General features: G+C 34.1%; 1 protein-coding gene across 9 annotated transcripts in view; it reads left to right on the forward strand.

Annotated features, from left to right (window-relative positions):
• Positions 1-19155, forward strand: part of PPP4R4 (protein phosphatase 4 regulatory subunit 4) — a 98997-nt gene that overhangs the window by 49317 nt on the left and 30525 nt on the right. For 6 of the 9 annotated variants that reach the window (XM_077910440.1, XM_077910438.1, XM_077910442.1 and 3 more), the window contains 10 exons: positions 1352-1499; positions 2017-2090; positions 4640-4746; positions 5558-5665; positions 13129-13250; positions 13626-13748; positions 14966-15135; positions 15477-15596; positions 17869-17946; positions 19052-19135. In XM_077910440.1, the coding sequence (XP_077766566.1) occupies positions 1352-1499; positions 2017-2090; positions 4640-4746; positions 5558-5665; positions 13129-13250; positions 13626-13748; positions 14966-15135; positions 15477-15596; positions 17869-17946; positions 19052-19135 (1134 nt within the window). The remainder of the gene's footprint in view (positions 1-1351; positions 1500-2016; positions 2091-4639; positions 4747-5557; positions 5666-13128; positions 13251-13625; positions 13749-14965; positions 15136-15476; positions 15597-17868; positions 17947-19051; positions 19136-19155) is intronic. The other 3 variants (XM_077910439.1, XM_077910446.1, XM_077910441.1) reach the window with 2 other exon arrangements.

Below are 19155 nucleotides of genomic sequence, written 5' to 3' on the forward strand. Positions count from 1 at the left end.
AATTCAGGCTGGTGGTGATGGTGGCTTGGAACAGGGTGGTGGTGGTGGAGGTGGCAAGTGGTCAGACTCTGTCGCAGGATCGGTTGGCCATCTGTGGTGAGTGAGGGTCTGAGAGGAGCTAAAGACTGGCCTCAAAGTTTTGGGGCCAGTGACTGAAAGGAGAAGGTTGTTGTTCAGCATTTACTGAGGTGAAGATTGGAAGAGGAGCAGGTTTTGGGGAAAGGTTGGTTCAAGTGTGGACAGGATGAGATTCCTATTAGATGGTCTCATGTAGAGGAGACCGGTGGATCCGGCCAGTGGTCATTATTTAAATGCTGAGTTTGCACAAGTTACTAAGTCGTAAAAGTTCTGCTTAAATGGTTTAAATCTCTGAGAAGATGGTATTACAAGTAACATTTTATAGAAGAGGAAAAAATACAGAGAGATTAATTTTCTTAAGGTCACAGATACGAAACTTTGTTTTATGGCTGCAAGTTTCATGTTCTACCAACTTTATTATGTTAGTTACAAAATAAGCATTAAAGGGAATTCCCCTAATTGACATAACTGATTAAGCAAGGTAATGCTTTTAGCTACCTTTATGTTACAAACACACACACACACACACACACACACATATATACATACACTCTCCTAGAGAAGTCGAGGTAATATCTTTGATGAGGTTTATATGAAAGATTTTCTTTTTTACTTTTTGATGTGTTGAAAACTAATCTCATGTAGTTTTTAACTTTGAGTATATGTTAAATTTTTTAAAAAGTGAATGGAGATGGCTATGAATATAATTTTTAGAAACATTCTTATATTTTAAAAATTTCTTTTAAGAAGTTTACTGCATGGTAATTTACGTGCTCATCATGGTTTCAAGGGGAAAATACATTTGCACAATCTTAAGTGTATTCCTTTTTTATAGTAGAATGCATATGTTTATATTTTGAATCAGAAATACAAGTAATGAAAATACATGTGATTGTCTGACCTTGCTCTAGGTATGGTGGCAAACTGTACAATACAAATAGCAAAAATAGAAATAGAAATCTATCAAAAATCTTTACTGTATTATTTAGAGGTTTATCTATATTTATAATTTTCATTTTAAAAAGCAATGGAATCTTATTTTATTTCATAAATGCCTAAGACATTTAAACTTTTCTGTGGTGTAACAAATTAATAAGGAACAGATTAATATAGTTTTCTTAAGGTAATAATAGAAAGTACATATCCTTAAAGGTCATATAGAGATATTTTGTGAAATATAACTTTGTTTGGTTTCTCTGACCTTGGATTTTTAAAAGCTTAAGAGTTTCTGATCTCTCATCTCAGTAATAGCAAACTCTTTCTGATTATGCAGGAAGTCCTGCATGTTGCAGGAGTGGAAATGCAGTTAACAGCTGCAGTGTCGTTCCTGACCATTCTACAGGAAGAATCAGTGTCAGTTCATACATATGCCCACTCCTTTCTCCAAGTCATCCTGCTACATCTGGAGCACAGGGACACAGGTCAGCAGCCTGGTGTGCTTCATTCTTTACCTATTCATTGTGTCTTGGATGTGGCTGTGATGTTTTTTGAATCTTGTTAGCCTGATGAGGATTACTGACTGAGGCCATGCTGCCCAAGAGTTAATCATTAGTGTGACTTAAATCAGCCATGGCTCTTTCCTTACAAAACCCGCAAAGTTCAGTGTCCTTAAAAGCGGAAGACTCATCTCATTAATTCGTCTTATGATCTATACTTTCTTCTTAGAATTTTTGAATTTTACAATATTTGTGTGTATAGTATTATTCTACAGCAAAAAATACACATTTTGGCTGAAAGGTACCCTCCCCCATATTATTTTTAAAGATATAAATGTTTTCTAGATGTTGGCTAAGGAAAAAAAAATAGGGGAACTTCTTCAAATACTGATAAAAATAATAATCCCATTTTATCATTAAATATTGTTGTAACTTAATGACTGAGTTGAAACAAAATTTGTGGGCATTTAATTTGGCACTTTTTTTTTTCTGTGTCAATCAGGTGTCAGCAATGCATGGCTTGAGACTCTTCTGTCTGTGATAGAAGTATTGCCCAAAGAAACCCTAAGACATGAGGTAATACTTTTAATTTTTTTTTTTAGTAGATACTATTAAGTGAGTCACTCTAAGGTTTTTTGTTTTCTTTAAAAAAATATTTAAAAAGAAAATAAGTTTATTTTCTACTCTGAAAGCAATGCATGTTCATTATAAAAATATGAGTAATACAGAAAATAGTAGGAAGAAAAATCATGGTTCCGGACTTAACCTAAAATCTGAAATATCATTTCAGATTTTTACCCTACACACCTTTTTTGTTTGCCATATTAGTAATCATGTTGAATTTGCATATGGTAATTTTTCACTTAGCATTATTTTTCTGTTATTTTAAACTCCTTAGTAGTATATATAAAATATTTTACTTGTTAAACATTTAAGCCTGTTTTCAGTATTTTGTTATAAATAAGGCATTAATGAGCATCTCAGTAGAGCTTTTTAAGTTTTTTGGATGATTTTCTTAATTGTAGATTCCAGAAAAGTAGAATTAGTAGAGGATTTTCATATTCTTAAGACTCTTACTAGCAATATGTGAAAATTCCTGTTTCCCTAGACCTTAACAATAGTGTTCCAATTTTATTTACTTATTTAGATTTTTTTTTTTTTTTACTTATTCATTTGAGAGAGACAAAGTGAGAGCATAGGCAAGGGTGAGGGTCAGAGGGAGAAAGTCAGAGAGAGGGAGAAGCAGACTCCCCACTGATCAGGGAGCCAGACACAGGGCTTGATCCCAGGACCCCAGGATCATGTGCTGAGACAAAGGCAGACACTTAACTGATTGAGCTACCCAGGTGCCCCAGTAGTGTTCCAATTTAGTTTTTCTGGGCCAAAAAATTGAATTATATTTTAATTGGAATTTTTTTATTATTATGCTGTTGAACATTTTTTCATATATTTATGTCAATTCTATTCTTTTGGAATTGTCTGATCATATCCTTTGATCACTGTTTATACATGGTGTTTGTCAAGGTTGTCAATCTTTTGTTATGTTTGTTGCCAGTATTTTTACTAATTTATTGTTTGTTCTTAAACTTTTAACACAGTTCATTATACCTATCGCTAAAAGTTTTAGTAAATTAAAATGAAGGAATGAGAAAATTAGAAAGGAAATTTCTTCTCTAATGAAATGATTTTTCATTCTTTGAACAGCATCCCAATATTCTTTTCAAATATATCATGGTTGAAAAAAGTAGTTAATTGTCAGTGAAATGTCCTCTATATACTTCGTACAGTGTTTTTGTCCTACTTTGCCCACATATGGTTTGTGGTCCTATCTTAGTGCCAGAATACTTGTTTGAAAATGGAAGATTGGGATCCCTGGGTGGCGCAGCGGTTTGGCGCCTGCCTTTGGCCCGGGGCGCGATCCTGGAGACCCGGGATCGAATCCCACGTCGGGCTCCCGGTGCATGGAGCCTGCTTCTCCCTCTGCCTGTGTCTCTGCCTCTCTCTCTCTCTGTATGACTATCATAAATAAACAAAAATAAATTAAAAAAAAAAAAAAAAAGAAAATGGAAGATTTACCCAGCTATGAGACTGTTTGTAAACTTAATGCCAAACATCTAGATGATTACACATATTTAAGTGTTGTATTTAATGTTGACATAGTTATTTATATTTTTTGAAGAGTGCTATATAGTAGATTGCAGTTTTTACTCTAGAATGCCATATATTATTTTATGTGATTTTTAATGCACAGTTTATTTCACATCTTCAAGTTTTAAATTACAGTTATCATTATGTATTCAGCATTTCTGGCTACTTTTTTGAGAGGTAAAAAACCAGTTGACTTTTTTATTAGAGTCCTAGAGTTTTAGAACTTGGAAGGTTCTTGGTGTGACATATTATTATTAAAATTGTATTTGTTATTTAAATTCAGTTAATTAGCATATAATGCATTATTGGTTTCAGAGGTAGATGTCAGTGATTCATCAGTCTTATATAACACCCAGTGCTGGTACAGCATATTCTAATTTCCATTTTCATAGATGAGCAGCATGGGACCAGAAATAGCAAGATTACATGGACAGATTAAAGAATGGAGGCCAGAATCAGGATTGGATCTTCATAGTTCTTCACAGTCTGTCATGCCGTTGCATTTTTTAGTGCCCAGCATTGCATAATACAGTATCAGAACTGCATCCAAATGACAGAAGTACTTAGTAGAATCTATTTGAAGCTATATTGTTTTGTATCCATTTAGGATCAATATAAAAAATTTGTATGGAATAAAAATAAATTTCAGACTATGTGATAATTTGCTTTTTTTCTTTTGAAAATGTACATTTCCCAACAATACTTTACATGCATACAGATCACTGCCGAATTCACCATAAGCTTTAATTCAGTTTTTATGTGCCTGATTGGTATTTAATTATGTAATTTATCATCACCTTTACCTTAACAAGCCAGAGGCAAACAAGGTGATTCAGGTTATGAGCAACCTTACATTTTAATTCAGGTTCCTTAAAAACATTTGGGACCTTAAAATATTCCTTGAGGAAAATAGCTGACATTAGTGGTAAGAATATATAAAACTTTGTGAATTTGTTCTCTAAATCTTTTCTCTTTAGATTTTGAACCCACTTGTTTCCAAGGCACAGCTTTCCCAAACAGTCCAGTCTCGTTTAGTTAGTTGTAAAATTTTAGGAAAATTGACCAACAAATTTGATGCCCATACGTGAGTATTTGTATATAATTTTTGTCTACTTTATTCAATTAAATTGATTTAAAATGTATGATGGTCATATGATTAACAATTATATTAGACTTCTATCGTTCCATACTGCATACAAGCTTAGCTATTTTAACTTTATAGAATTCTTGGAAGTCTACTTGTTCAGGTGCATTTCCTCTGATCTCATGGTGTTTCAAAATCAATATGGTTAAATTTTTTTCTATTTCTCATCTTAGTCTTATCTGTCACACACCTAGTGTAGTTTTGAGCATAAAATGAGCATTCTATATATAGAATATATATATATATATTATATAGACTTCAAAAATTGTTCAAAGCTGACCTAAAGATGGACTTTCTGATTTCTTCCATTATTGTTATGAATTTATTATTTTGAATAACTTACCTATTTTGAGATTTCTATGGAGAAGCTATTCTCTGCCCAGATGATAAATACCAAGTGGAAAGAAAGGAATGTTGTATAATTATGACATAAGAGTAAAATATAAAATTGAAGCATATTTTGGTTGATGGTTGTTAGTCATTCCATTTGCCTATAACCTTTCATCTTAGCTGTTTAACTGTCAATCCAAAATTAACCATTACTTTAAAAAGACCCAGACATATATATAATTTACAAGTAACAAAAGATAACATCCAAATGGGATGACATATGTAAAAATACCTTGTAAACTATAAAGCTTTCTATTAAGGTATATTTGTTGTTATTAAGCTAAGATTTTGATGATAATTATTTGAAAATTTTAAGTATTCTAAAACACCCATTTGCATATTCCTTTTCTTCCCTTCTAAGCATTAAAAGAGAAATACTTCCTCTGGTAAAATCACTGTGTCAAGATGTAGAATATGAAGTTCGGTCTTGTATGTGTCGGCAATTAGAAAACATAGCTCAGGGCATTGGGTAAGTATACTTTCAATTCCTTATGTCATATTCTTATTTCTGGATTTTCATATGCATATTCTGTTCCTGTGTTCCATGAGAGTGTGCTGTTGAAAGGCTAAACTTTATATGATCTTTAAAAGTGATCGTAACAAGTACCTACTAATGTGTCTGGATTAAAAGAGATTAAAGTAAAATGCTTATTAGATTTACTTCACGTTAATTTCTTTTTCACCTTAAGTTGTTTAGTAAACATCCCAGATTCAGGAAGGGAAAATGTCCTGATATAAAGCATGTTTGCACTATTACAGTAGCTCTTCTTTGGGCTAGCAGCATATTATTGGGTAATCTCAGATGGGATTACTCAGTGGAAGTCTTTGTTTCCTGTACAACTCTCGATTCCACTGCCTATTATGTTGCTTTTCTTGTCTTTTGGATATGTGAAGCTCGGGGAAGAGACACATAGGGCAGATAGTCTTTTCTCTTCATCCATAAAAACTGATCTTGTGTCAAAGTAGATTAAAGGAAATTTTATCTAAGAAACATTTTGGGAAATGGTTTCTTTTAAAAGAACCTAAATTGATACAAAAAACATCAGACCTCTCATTTTTAGTAGAAGTTGCGCTGTTTTCACCTGGTTCTTTGTTTCACAAGCAAGGACAATCAGGTTGTTGCCATTTGCACAATTGTTAATAAAAATTGGGGACCAGCATTTAAGGCTTTAGAATGGCTTCAGAATGTCACACAGATTCAGGTCCTCTGTCTTGTCCAATTTGCTGAGTTGGATTTAAGTGTGCAGGAAGCTTAACATTTCAACAGAGTAATCATTTCTTTAATTTTGATTTCAGAACCAGCTTCTTTCTGATAAATCTTCAAAGGCTAGGGTGACTCTGGATCATTGTGGACCATAAATAATTCAGTTTTGCCCAATTCTGTGTTCCTTAACCAGGATCAGAACCTATCAGGAGAATATGCTGTTGTCTTTTGGTATTCCATTTTTTGTCATCTGACATTTTACCACTGTTAAAAACAGCCTGATCAGTGGGGTGCCTGGGTGGCTCAGTCGGTTGTGTCCGACTCTTGATTTCAGACCAGGTCATGATCTTAGAGTCCTGAGATTAAGCCCTTCATCAGGCTCCATGCTCAGTGGGGAGTCTGCTTGGGATTCACTCGCTCCCTCTGTTCTTCCTCCAGCTCACACTCTCTATATTGCCCTAAAATAAAGAAATAAAATCTTTAAAAACAAAAAACCCTAAAAAGCTCAGCCTGGTCAAGTGTGTTTCAGTTAGTCTTCTGAATAATATAGCATTATTGCTTAAAGATTAATTTACAAAAAGCAAAACTACAATCTACCTGGCTTGTTAACTTAGAATTCATTTAAGAAACTAATTTACCTGATTAAATGCATATTCATTCACTTTTGAATTCTCACATACTATTAGAACATAATCATAGGACTTTCATGGTATATTGGCTGAATACGACTAAGATCTAATTCATATTCTTTATTATCCCTTTGATAAATACATAAAACTAAAGATAGGTACACTGTTCTGTTTTTTTTTTTCTTTTGGCATTGGAAATCAGGACTGTTGATAAGATCTGATAACCACAAACAAGAATTTCCTAATTCAAGGATAGAAGAATCCCTGAGATGGGTAAAAGGAGGTGGGAAGAGATATTTCAGAGATGGCTACTGATTTAAGAGAGAGGCTGCTCACTACTGCACTGGAAATTGTGTTCTACGGCAAAACCTTCCTTGGGAAGAGGCCCAAGAACAGTACAGATCTGGGTTTGTAATTCTCTATTTGCTGTGGCTGGCAAGGGAACAATTACTGACCACTTTAATCAGCAATGAGCACCAGAAACTGTTATTCATTAATAAGATAATCAGGAAGCAAAATTATGAGATTCTTGTCAAGCTAGCATAGCCATATGAAATAAAGGCTGCACAACACTAGAAGGCTAGCTATGGGTTGTGCACAGCTTAGGGTCAAAGAGGACAGTTTTCAGAATAGTATAATGAATAGTATAATGAAGAGGTCACGCACATTTGTTTATAGAAAAACAACTGTATGGAATGGACCTAGTACAGGGGTGACTAAAGAGAAAAAAACCCACAAATGTGGGATCTACAAAAAGATCCTTTAGTGTTAGAGGGGAAGAACCTTCCCTCAGCATCCAGATTGGAAAGGAAGAACATACTTTTGAAGAAGTCGATCAGCACTTCTAATTCTGGTGATACAGCAAATAAGATAACCTGAAAAATGGCCCCATTATGAATATCTGACAAAATTCAATATCCATTCAAGATAAAAACTTTCAGGAAGCTAGGAGTGAAGTGAACTTCCTCAATCTGATATACGGCATATGTGAAAACCCTATGGCTAACATTATAGTTCATGGTAGGTATTGAATGCTTTTCCTTTAAGGTAAGAACTAGTCAAGGATAGTTTTTTCAATTCTATTCCACACTGTACTGGAGGTTTTAGCTATTGAAATAAGGCAAGAGAACAAAAACCTTAAAGATTTAAAGATCTGAAAGGAAGAAGTAAAAGGATGACTACTTACAGATGACATCATCATTTACGTAGAAAGTTCTCAGTAATTTACAAAATGGTTAGGACTAATAAATGGATTTAAAGATGTTTTAGGATATATACAAAAATTTAGATCAATGGAATGGAAAAGAGTCCAGAAATAAACCCACATATATGTAGCCAGTTGACTTTCAGCAGAGTGCCAGAGCAGTTCAGGGAGGAAAATCTTTTTGAAACCCAGTAGTGGGATAACTGGATATTCATGAAACAGTGAATATTGATCCTCACCTCACACCATATACATAAAGACTGATTTGAAAATTATCAATTCCTGAATATAATCAAATCAACAGCTTTCCAATCTGACATGATGTAATATTGCTGATTGGCATTTACTTAAAAGTTAAACATCTCCTTTATGACCTAGCCATTCTACTTTTAATTATTTATGCAAAGAAGTGAAAATACATGTCCTCAACAAGAATTAGATTATATATACATGTTTATTGCAGTTTTGTTTATAATAGCCCAAACTGGAACAATCTAAATGTCTAACAATAGGTGAAGGGAAAAATAAAATGTGGTTATGTTCATACAGTGAACATATTTAGCAAGAAAAAGAAATGTACTACTGATACATGCAATATAACATCATGGGTACATCTCAAAATCAGTATGTTAAGGGAAATAAACCAGCATATGCTATATGATAAATACAAACTGAGTGATAAAAAGCAGACCCACAATTTACCTTTGTCAGAAGCAGATTGTAGAATTCAGATATAATGGGATTGATGATTGGCTCTTGTCCTCTGCCCATAATTTTTGTCTTTGGTCAGATTAGAAGGTCATTGGGATCCCTGGGTGGAGCAGCGGTTTGGCGCCTGCCTTTGGCCCAGGGCGCGATCCTGGAGACCCGGGATCGAATCCCACGTCGGGCTCCCGGTGCATGGAGCCTGCTTCTCCCTCTGCCTGTGTCTCTGCCTCTCTCTCTCTCTCTCTCTCTCTCTGTATGACTATCATAAATAAATAAAAAATAAAAAAAAAAAAAGATTAGAAGGTCATTGATGAAGGGGAGCCATGTAGAGGTGGGCTAAGCAAGAACACTAGAGGCAACTTCATCTTCTTAACAAAGAGATGGGGATGATTAGGTTCCCCAGTATTTCTTTAAGCCTAGGCTTCTTAATATAGGCCAGTGGAAAAGGAACAAACAAATGAGAAGTTTCCTTAAATTGCTGTTGCTGTCCTGGCCAACCATTGAACTCAGTCAGGATCATCTTCATCAGTATCTAGCTTGAGGAGATAAACCACCATCAGATGACATAGCCAGCACCTGGGTAGATTTGTTATCACTCAGCAAGACTCCAGAATTGCGGGTTGGCTCTCTGGGCAAGCTTGCTTATTTCATCCGTCTTGTTATCCCTCACCCTGTATTTTACACACCTCTCCCCTTCTGACATCATGAAAAGGTTATATTGTAACTGGAGGTTATATTTATTGACTAATAAAACTGGACTTCTACGCAAATAATAGGATCAGGCTGTCCTGATTTTTGTTCCGAACACTTAAATGCCAGAAGAGTTTTTAGTAGAAAGGATAATGACCTAGAATTCTGCCCAAACCGGGCTGGAGTTTACATGTAAGGTTAAGAAAAAGATACTCTCGGGATCCCTGGGTGGCGTAGCGGTTTGGTGCCTGCCTTTGGCCCAGGGCGCGATCCTGGAGACCCGGGATCGAATCCCACATCGGGCTCCCGGTGCATGGAGCCTGCTTCTCCCTCTGACTGTGTCTCTGCCCCTCTCTCTCTCTCTCTCTCTCTCTCTCTCTCTATCATAAATAAATAAAAATAAAAAAAAAAAGAAAAAGATACTCTCATAAATATATCATCATAGGCAGTGTACAACCCGTATCTATTTCCTGAAAGAGTTACTCAGCTATAATCCAGTTTGTTTAGAGGAACTGAGAGAGAATATTTGTAATTTACATGTGTGGGTCTGCCATGATGCCTTATTTCCACATAACTTTTATAATGTGACAAATGGGCAAAGAAAACAAATATATACTTCATAAAGAAGAAATACAAATGTCTAATAAACAGATTCAACTTCATTATTCAACCTCATTAGTTGTGGAGAGATGTACTTATTGAATGCATATATATAGAGCGTCTATCGTAAGCACTGGATTAAATATGGGGGATGTAGGGACACCTGGGTGGCTCAGTGGCTGAGCTTCTGCCTTCAGCTCAGGGCATGATCTGGGGTCCCGGGATCGAGTCCCTTGTTGGGGTCCTTGTGGAGAGCCTGCTTTCTGCTCTGCCTATGTCTCTGCCTCTCTCTGTGTGTCTCTCATGAATAAATAAAGATCTTAAAATATCTATGTCTATGTCTATATCTATCTATATATGTAATAGTGAAAAAGCACCTGTCTTCCAGGTGCTTAGTTTGATAAGAGATGTAGTCAAGTAGACAACTATTGAATAGTATGTGATATTTACAAAAACAATAGGGATGCTACTTTTGCCAATGAAATTTGAAAAGTTAATGATAAATGTTTAAGTGTTAGCAAAGGCCTACAGAACATCTTCACCTCCTACTGGGAGAAACATAAACTTAGAGTCCTTTTGAGTTCTACAACATAGGAAAAAAGTTTGCTTATCTTTTACCTATATTCCATTTTTAGAGATGAGTCTAAGGAACTAGTTTATATTAAAGTTTATAAATAACAAGTATACACTTAGATAATATTTACTCTGTGTGAGATATTGTTCTAAGTGTTTCACATAGATGAACTTTATTTATATCCTCACAACCATCTGTTGGATGGATAGTATCGTTATTCCTTTTTTACAGATGGGGAAGCTGAAGCCCAAAGAGGATGTTATATAATATGAACAGGATTGAAGTCTGGAAGGCCATACATTATCAGAAACTTTCAAAGTTTCTCGAAGTAGAGGGCTATAGGTCATTTTAATTTTTATACTGCTTATGTTTTTAAATTTTTGATAATGAACATAAAATATGCTATTTTAATACATAGTACAGTAGTTTTTAGTGGCTTTATCAGAGTTGGAAATGAGAAATCCTCATCTGTGTTGGTAGGTTGAAATTGAAATGTCCCTGTTAACCACTAATGCAATACAGATTTGATTTTATTCTCTTTGCCTTTTTAGCATCAAGAAATCATTATACAGTTTATTAAAGACCTCTTGCTTCTGATTATCTTTAACACTTAGATAGTTGGGATTGCATCAGTGTACCACTTTTGGGGAGAAAAGAAAAGTCTGTTGAAAGATTGAATGGAAATAATTAAATGGAAATAATGGAATGAAATCTTAAACGACTGTCTTTCATTCTTAATAAATTCAAGGTTTTCAGTGGTATACAAACACTTTTGAGGAAGATTTGTATGAAATAAATTTTTGTGACCTTTGGGCCAGAATGTATTCTTATCTTTTCTCCTTCTTCACCTCCTCTGTCTACTTCCTCCTATGTTTGATAAATGTTGAACTACTGGTCATGCTAACACCTGTATTTGTGATCTAGATCCACTTCTTTTTCTTCCCCTTCTCTTAGCCTATTGCTAAAGAAATGGGTATTGGTGATTTTCCTGGCAATTTACTCAAAATCTCGCATGAGTATTTTATATTGAAGAATAAGTACTATTTAGAAGAAAATTTTTTTTGAGGTATAATTGACATATTAGTTTCACGTGCATAAAGATTTGATATTTGTACACATTGTAAAATGATTATCATAGTTAAGTCTAGTCATCACCTATCACATAGTTACAGAATAGTTTTTTCTTATGGTGAGGACTTTCAAGATTTATTGTTTTAGGAACTTTCAAATATGCAACACAGTATTGTTAACTCTAGTCACTATGCTATACATTTCATTCCCATGCCTTATTAGTAACTGAAAGTTTGTACCTTTTGACCATGTTACCTCCTTTCATAGATTAATTTCTTAAAAACAGTTTTTGGCCCTCTGCTCACTCAAGTCCTTAGAGCTCTGCTGTCCAGTGTGGTAGCCACTAGCCATGTTTGGCTATTTAAATTAAGTATAATAAAATTAAAACTTCAGTTCCTCAGTTATACTGACCTTATTTTAAATGCTCAGGAGCCACATGTAGCTACTCTACAGATTATAAACATTTCCATCATCACAGAAACTTCTGCTTGGCAGGGATGTCTTAGAGTCTTTGTGCTCTGCCCTGAATTTAAGGTTTTCTGCAGCTCCTATTGACTTTCTTGTACTCTATCAAATTATAATTCATACCATCTTCAATCAAGTGGTCAAGAAAGCTGGCTACCTTATATGCGTCTCCTCTATCAGTGTATGTCATTGTAATAATGTCTTATCATGGTGAATAAGCAGAATCTTAAAGTCTTGAATAAGAACCATTTGTGACTGTATTATAAATGTTGTATATCCCCTGAAAGCATGTACATTGTGTCTTGTTCTTTTAGAGGAAGCATCTGGTATCATATATCATTCTGCTATATAGAAATTAGTTCCTGTAATAATATATTTGGAGTGAATGAAAAAATTCTTTAACCCTTTAAATCTAGATAAAAAGATTTTATTAAGGTTTCTATAATCACTGCTGTAAAGTTTTTCTAATTAGTCCAGATCATTGACTGGTTGCTTAAAATGGAAAACCATGTTAAAATTTATAAAGTTTAATATACTTCTAGTCATTAGGATCTCTGTAGGTAATAATATTATCCTGGTGGAGCTAGAATTGTTTAAGTAATTATACAATTACTGTTAATGTTTCTTATCATGCTTTTTATCCAGATTGGAAGCTTCTGGGGAGCAGGAGCTATGTCTTTATGATTTTTCCTATTTTCTACAGCACCTGGCACCATGATTTGTTCTTAATAAGTTCTTGTTATAGTTTACTGAATTGATTTATTTTCTTCTGTTGCTCACTGTGCAGGACAGAACTTACAAAAAGCGTGGTGCTCCCTGAACTAATAGAACTCTCTAGGGATGAAGGCAGCAGTGTACGGCTTGCAGCTTTTGAAACTTTGGTTAATCTACTTGACGTATTTGATACAGGTACATCTTCATGTGGACACATCTTTGCTTCTGGGTTGTGAATTCAAGCCTGCATTGGGCTCTATGCTGGGTATGGAGCCTAATTTAAAAAAAAATCAATTAACTTCTTAAGGAAGGGTCTTCTAAGAAGTCAAGGTGAAGAAATTCAGTAAACAGGCTCACCGAAAGTCTGAGCCCCTCCATCTGGCATTAAAATTTTTGATGATCTCAACTCTCTTCTCAGTGCTGCTTCTCCCACACCTCCCCCACCAATGCTGGCAGATATTTTCTGTTACTGTATGGCTAACAGAGTAATTTTTCTTTCTGGAATCTGTGTATGTCTTAATTCTACTTGTGTGGGTAACTAGATCTAAAGTCTTTTGTTTTGTTTTCCAGATGACAGGAGTCAAACCATACTTCCCTTAGTGAAATCATTTTGTGAAAAATCTTTCAAAGCAGATGAATCAATTCTTATTTCCTTATCTTTCCATTTAGGAAAACTATGCCATGGACTATATGGTATGATATATATTAAGAATTTTAAGATTATAGATATTTTTTTTCCTTTTTGGGGGCACCTGGGTAGCTCAGTGGTTGTACATCTGCCTTTGGCTCAGGTCATAATCTCAGGGTCCTGGGAACATCAAGTTCCCTGCAGGGAGCCTGCTACTCCCTCTGCCTATGTCTCTACTTCTCTCTGTGTGTCTCTCATGAATAAATAAATGAAATCTTTTAAAAAATATTTTTTCCTTTTTATTTTACCCCAGCCATTAAATTTCAGCTCTCTAGTTATAAAACCTATCCTTTAAGTGTGTGAAATCATAAGAGGCCTTAGATTTTTGATAGCATAATTTAGAACACATTTAAGAATGACTTTTCCTCTAATAGAACCTATTTGAAAGAATAGCGACAGAATGAAGTAGGCCTGGCCTTTTAAATTTCTGAATATTTTATATTTATGTATCAGTTGACATATGATAAAAGCTCAATTGACTATTGGTACATAGTAAATATACCCTTATTAACTATTTGTTGAATAATTAATATATCATGTGAGCAGTTCAGCTTAGAATTTAACATAATACTCACAACCTGGCATCTTGAACATATTACCCAGTTCTTAGCTTACTATAATAATGTAAGCATAAATTAAGTTACAACCATCTGGCATAGTAAAACATTTTAAAAAATGTATGTTGTAGACTTTTAACAGGCTGTTGAAAATAAGTACTGCAATATATGGTGAGTTCCCAGCTCCCTAACATAGTTTATGAATGTGGAATCAGTCCATTGATAAAAATATTTCAAGTTTACTTTGCCATCTTTTAAATCAAGTTTTTAAGTACCTTCTTTGCAGAAACATATGTATGTCTTTTCTACAAACAATTTTAGAATATTTATGATAAGTAAATAGCATTAATGACCCTGATATATTGTAGTGGCTTGTTAGTGGTCTGTGGTATGATACATCCTGCAGAAATTAATGTAGTTGTAATTTTTGCATTGCATAGTTTATACTATCAAAATTAAGTTATTGTGAAAATTGACATGAAGTGAAACAATAGATCCATTAGATTTCTTCATAATAGGTAGTCTTTCCTCATTGTTGCTTTTATTTATGACCTTTAGCCATTTATTTGAATATGTGGTTCCAATTATATATGTATTGTACCTTGCTTTTCTCTTTGTTTTTGTTCTCAATTAGAATGTTGAACACAAGTTTTACATTTTTTTAGGAATCTTTACTCCAGATCAACACTTGAGATTTTTGGAGTTTTATAAGAAACTCTGTACATTGGGTTTGCAACAAGAAAATGGACACAATGAAAATCAGATTCCACCCCAAATCCTGGAGCAGGAGAAGAAATATATTTCAGTACGGAAGAACTGTGCTTATAACTTCCCGGTAATAAATTATGTATTTGAATTGACTAAACATTTTGATTATAACTTTAAAATATATGAATAGATAATATTTAAAAATGTGGCCATATTTGACACCTGCTGCTTAATTAGCCTTATATCTGGCATATACAGGAGGTACTAAGTAATATTGGTGTAATTTATGTTTGTCTTTATGTATAAATTAGAACTATATGCATGCATCTGGACCTTCTAAATATGATCTCTATCTGAATTATTATTCAGAGGACATGATTTCAATATAAATGAAATATTTATAATATTGGGTATTGATGCATGTTTTTCTCTCCTTCCCATTCATCTTCTCCCTTCCACCTCCACCAGGCCATGATTGTTTTTGTTGATCCTAAAAACTTCCACCTGGAACTCTATTCTACATTCTTCTGCCTTTGTCACGACCCTGAAGTACCAGTCAGATACACTATTGCTATTTGTTTTTATGAAGTAAGTCTGAAAAAGTGATACTACTTTACGTTTGTTGTTAATTCCACCCATATATGCTAGATGATTTTTTTTGATATTGTGTACACTTCCATTTATAAAGGTTTATTACAAGATATTGGCTCCATATGTCTTTAGTATTGTAGTCCTGAATGTTAAGATTCCCATAATTCTCTAAATATGTTTATGGAATTCATTTACATAAGCATATTATAATCATTTATCATGTATTAGTCCATTCACTCCATATATCTATACTAAGTGCTTACTTTAAGTCAGAGATTGTGGTGTAAATATGGGTGTTGCAGCTTTGGAAGTAAAATGACTTTTTATATGCTTTGCAATATTTATTCTTGACTTTGCATCTAAACTCAAGACCTTAAGAATAAATGGAAAATTGAGAGATTATTTAAATTTATTATTTTTACTGCACATGGATCATGTTTCATGAACATAGCTGTTAGGTTCAGCTATTACAACAACTCTCTGTAATGTAAGAGCCAAAAGTGAATTTAAACTTTTATGACAGATTAACTGTGTAACACTTGAGGTTGAAATTTGGATATGTGTCTTAGATGATCCCAGTAAGCATATGTATGCTCTAGTGCAGTAAACATGTATAAAGTATAACTTACCAACTTTAAAATGTAAATATATCTTTATAAATAGCATAATAAGTTATTTCCTTTCTTTATAAGAAATATCTATTCTTAGTCTCAGTGAGAAGATTTCAGCCACTTCCTTGCTGTGCTCCTACAGCAGAGCATTATGAGATTAGGTGAAAGTGTACAAGGTATCTATAGCATCATTATTATGTTGCTTAAGACTAGGAAATATTTCCTTAAAAGATGTAGTTAATTAAAATAATTCCAATGTTGCACAATTAACTCATCTTTGTAAATATACCTATAGAAATATGTTTTTGGAGAAGGGGAAACAACAGAGGGCACTGACTAGCTGAGTGAAATATCTGTTTCCATTCTACATTAAGTGGGCATTTAGCCTTGGTTGTTGTGTGTGCTTGTATTTGTTAGATGAATGGTCTCTAGAGATGGTTTCATAAGGTTAGTGTCTGAGAACACAATATTAATACAATATTAGAATTTTTACTTATGTTTATCTCATCCCCTTAATATTTCATTTCTATTTGTGTTTTATAGTGGACATAATATGTTAACACCCTATACATAAACATCTTGAAATGTGTACTTAAAAATACTTCACTGTTAGAAGTGAGTTTGGAGATTGTTGATATAGTTCCTTGCTGGGTGGCCAGTTGCCATATTCTCTCAATCAGGCCATGTAGGTAGGCTATTATTGATACAAAATAGATTGTTAGTCTAGGTTTATCCTCTAGAATAGTGAAAATTCGCTAGTGGGTTTAAATTTTTCTCACAGTGTTACTATAAAATTCTGATACTTACATTACTATGTTCTAACTTTATTCTTGTTTTTCAGAAATATATTATTTTGAAAATATTTTGAAAAAGTCAGAAACAACCCTGTAGAACAAAGGTTTTTTTAAAACTCTGTCTTTATCCAGGAAGCCTTCCCCCCCTCAAATAAAAACTTACCCAGAGGCCCAGTATGTAAAACAAAACAAAGCCCAAAACCCTAAAACAAATTCCCCCCCAAAAAAACAAAAAAAGAAAGGGAAATAAAAAAGTGAAGTAGAAACTGGTGAATTTACAATTGTGGGTTCTGAGTTTACTTGAGGAAATAAAACAAACCTGTTCACAGGGGAGCTAAACAAGACAGTTCCAGCTCCTCTTGTGCTGATTAAAGTCTTTGATGGGAAAAATCTTGGATGTCTTGCTTGCTCAGGAGTGTCCCCCCCCCCCCCAGCCCGTCCCTGTGTCACACAGATCTTCTGTAGTGCTTCCCCTCTTTAGGAGGCACTGAACCGAGATGAATGCTTATATGCCTGCAATGTCCTGTAAGACCCTCTTGGCTGCTGTTAAGACTTTAAAATATGAGCTAGAGATGTCCTTGGACTTATTGCTTGTGATATGAAAATTGTGACTCAGATAAATCCATCTTGTTCTTTATACACCCACGTGGGCACTTACTTTCCCACCCTGTGTGTCCATGCTCCAGAGTATTAAAAAGCTGTTTTTCTGTGCACTGTTTTTTTAGAAATCTAATTTTCATATTTATGTTGTAACCTAGTTTCCTTTTAGAGGAAGCATCTAACAGGCATGTATTTTATAAAATTATTATAACCTTTAGATGTCTAATAGTTTTAGATCTGAGAGACTTTATTGCTCCTTTTTAGGTATCTAAACTTCTGAATTCTGGAGTATATTTAATACATAAAGAACTAATAACATTATTACAAGATGAATCACTGGAGGTAATATCTTCTTACTCTTCGGTTTTCACTTCTTTATGTTAAGTCTGAATGTATCAATGCCTCCCCCCCCTTCTTAGGAATTGCATTAGGTCTGTCAGCAGACTAGCCCCCAAACCATCAAGACAATGTATCATTGTATCATAGACTGGAAATTGATATAATACCATATATATGTTTAAATACATGTATTTAATATATGTCTTTAAACATTATATGTATTTACATACATAGAAACATACATAAAATACCATATATGTATGTTTGTTTATTAAGAAAAATTTAGGGGGTGCCTGGGGGTGCTCAGTCATTTAAGTGTTCTGCCTTCAGCTCATGTCATGATCTCCGGGTCCTGGGATCAAGCCCTATGGTGGACTCCTTGTTCAGTGCGAAATCTGATTCTCCCTCTCCCTTTGACCCTCCCCATGTTGTGCTCTCTCTCTCCCTCAAATAAATTATAAAAACCTTTAAAAAAAGAGAAAAATTTAGGAAATGCCAAAAAGTAGACAAAAAAGGACACCTTTAGTTCCAATTACTGTTTGTTTGTTATATTTTTAAAAATCTTTTTGCTATGGAAAGATTTTTGTTTTATACAATTGCAGTCATATTTTATATCACATTTTATGCCTTTTTTCTCTCCTAGCGTTATTTGGGGAGTATATTTGGGGAGTTTGTGGAAACTTTGAAATACTTTATTATGATGCTGCATTTAGTATATCCTATTCATCCAAATGACTACTAGCTTGCCAAAGCTCAACTCATCAATATTTACACATTGCTGAGGGTGTTATCCAACATAAATTGCTTTTTAAAAGTTGAGAGGCAGTTTCTCAGCATATTGGTTGTATAGAAGTAGCTGTCTAAGATCTAAAATGAACAATATCAAGAGGCGTATCTACTAACCTCTTTTCAAAGGTAGTTTTGATCAAGGCAGTTGATGATATTTCTGAGATGTTCTAGTAAGAAGATGGCAATGTAGGAAAATAGAAACTCCCCAAATGTTGTTTGGTAAATAATACTATTTCTGCACAGAAATTGACATATGAGGCTAATCTAAAATTAGAAAAACAGTAGTTGCTGTAACAATAATCAATATCTCTATTAAAAGGTACTAGATGCTCTTATAGATCATCTTCCAGAAATCCTTGAACTTATGTCTACTGGTGGAGAAAGCAGTGTACAAGAAAATAAGGTAAATCCCATTATCAAAGA

This window comes from Canis aureus, chromosome 9 (genome assembly GCF_053574225.1).
Source record: "Canis aureus isolate CA01 chromosome 9, VMU_Caureus_v.1.0, whole genome shotgun sequence".
Classification (NCBI taxonomy): Eukaryota; Metazoa; Chordata; class Mammalia; order Carnivora; family Canidae; genus Canis; species Canis aureus.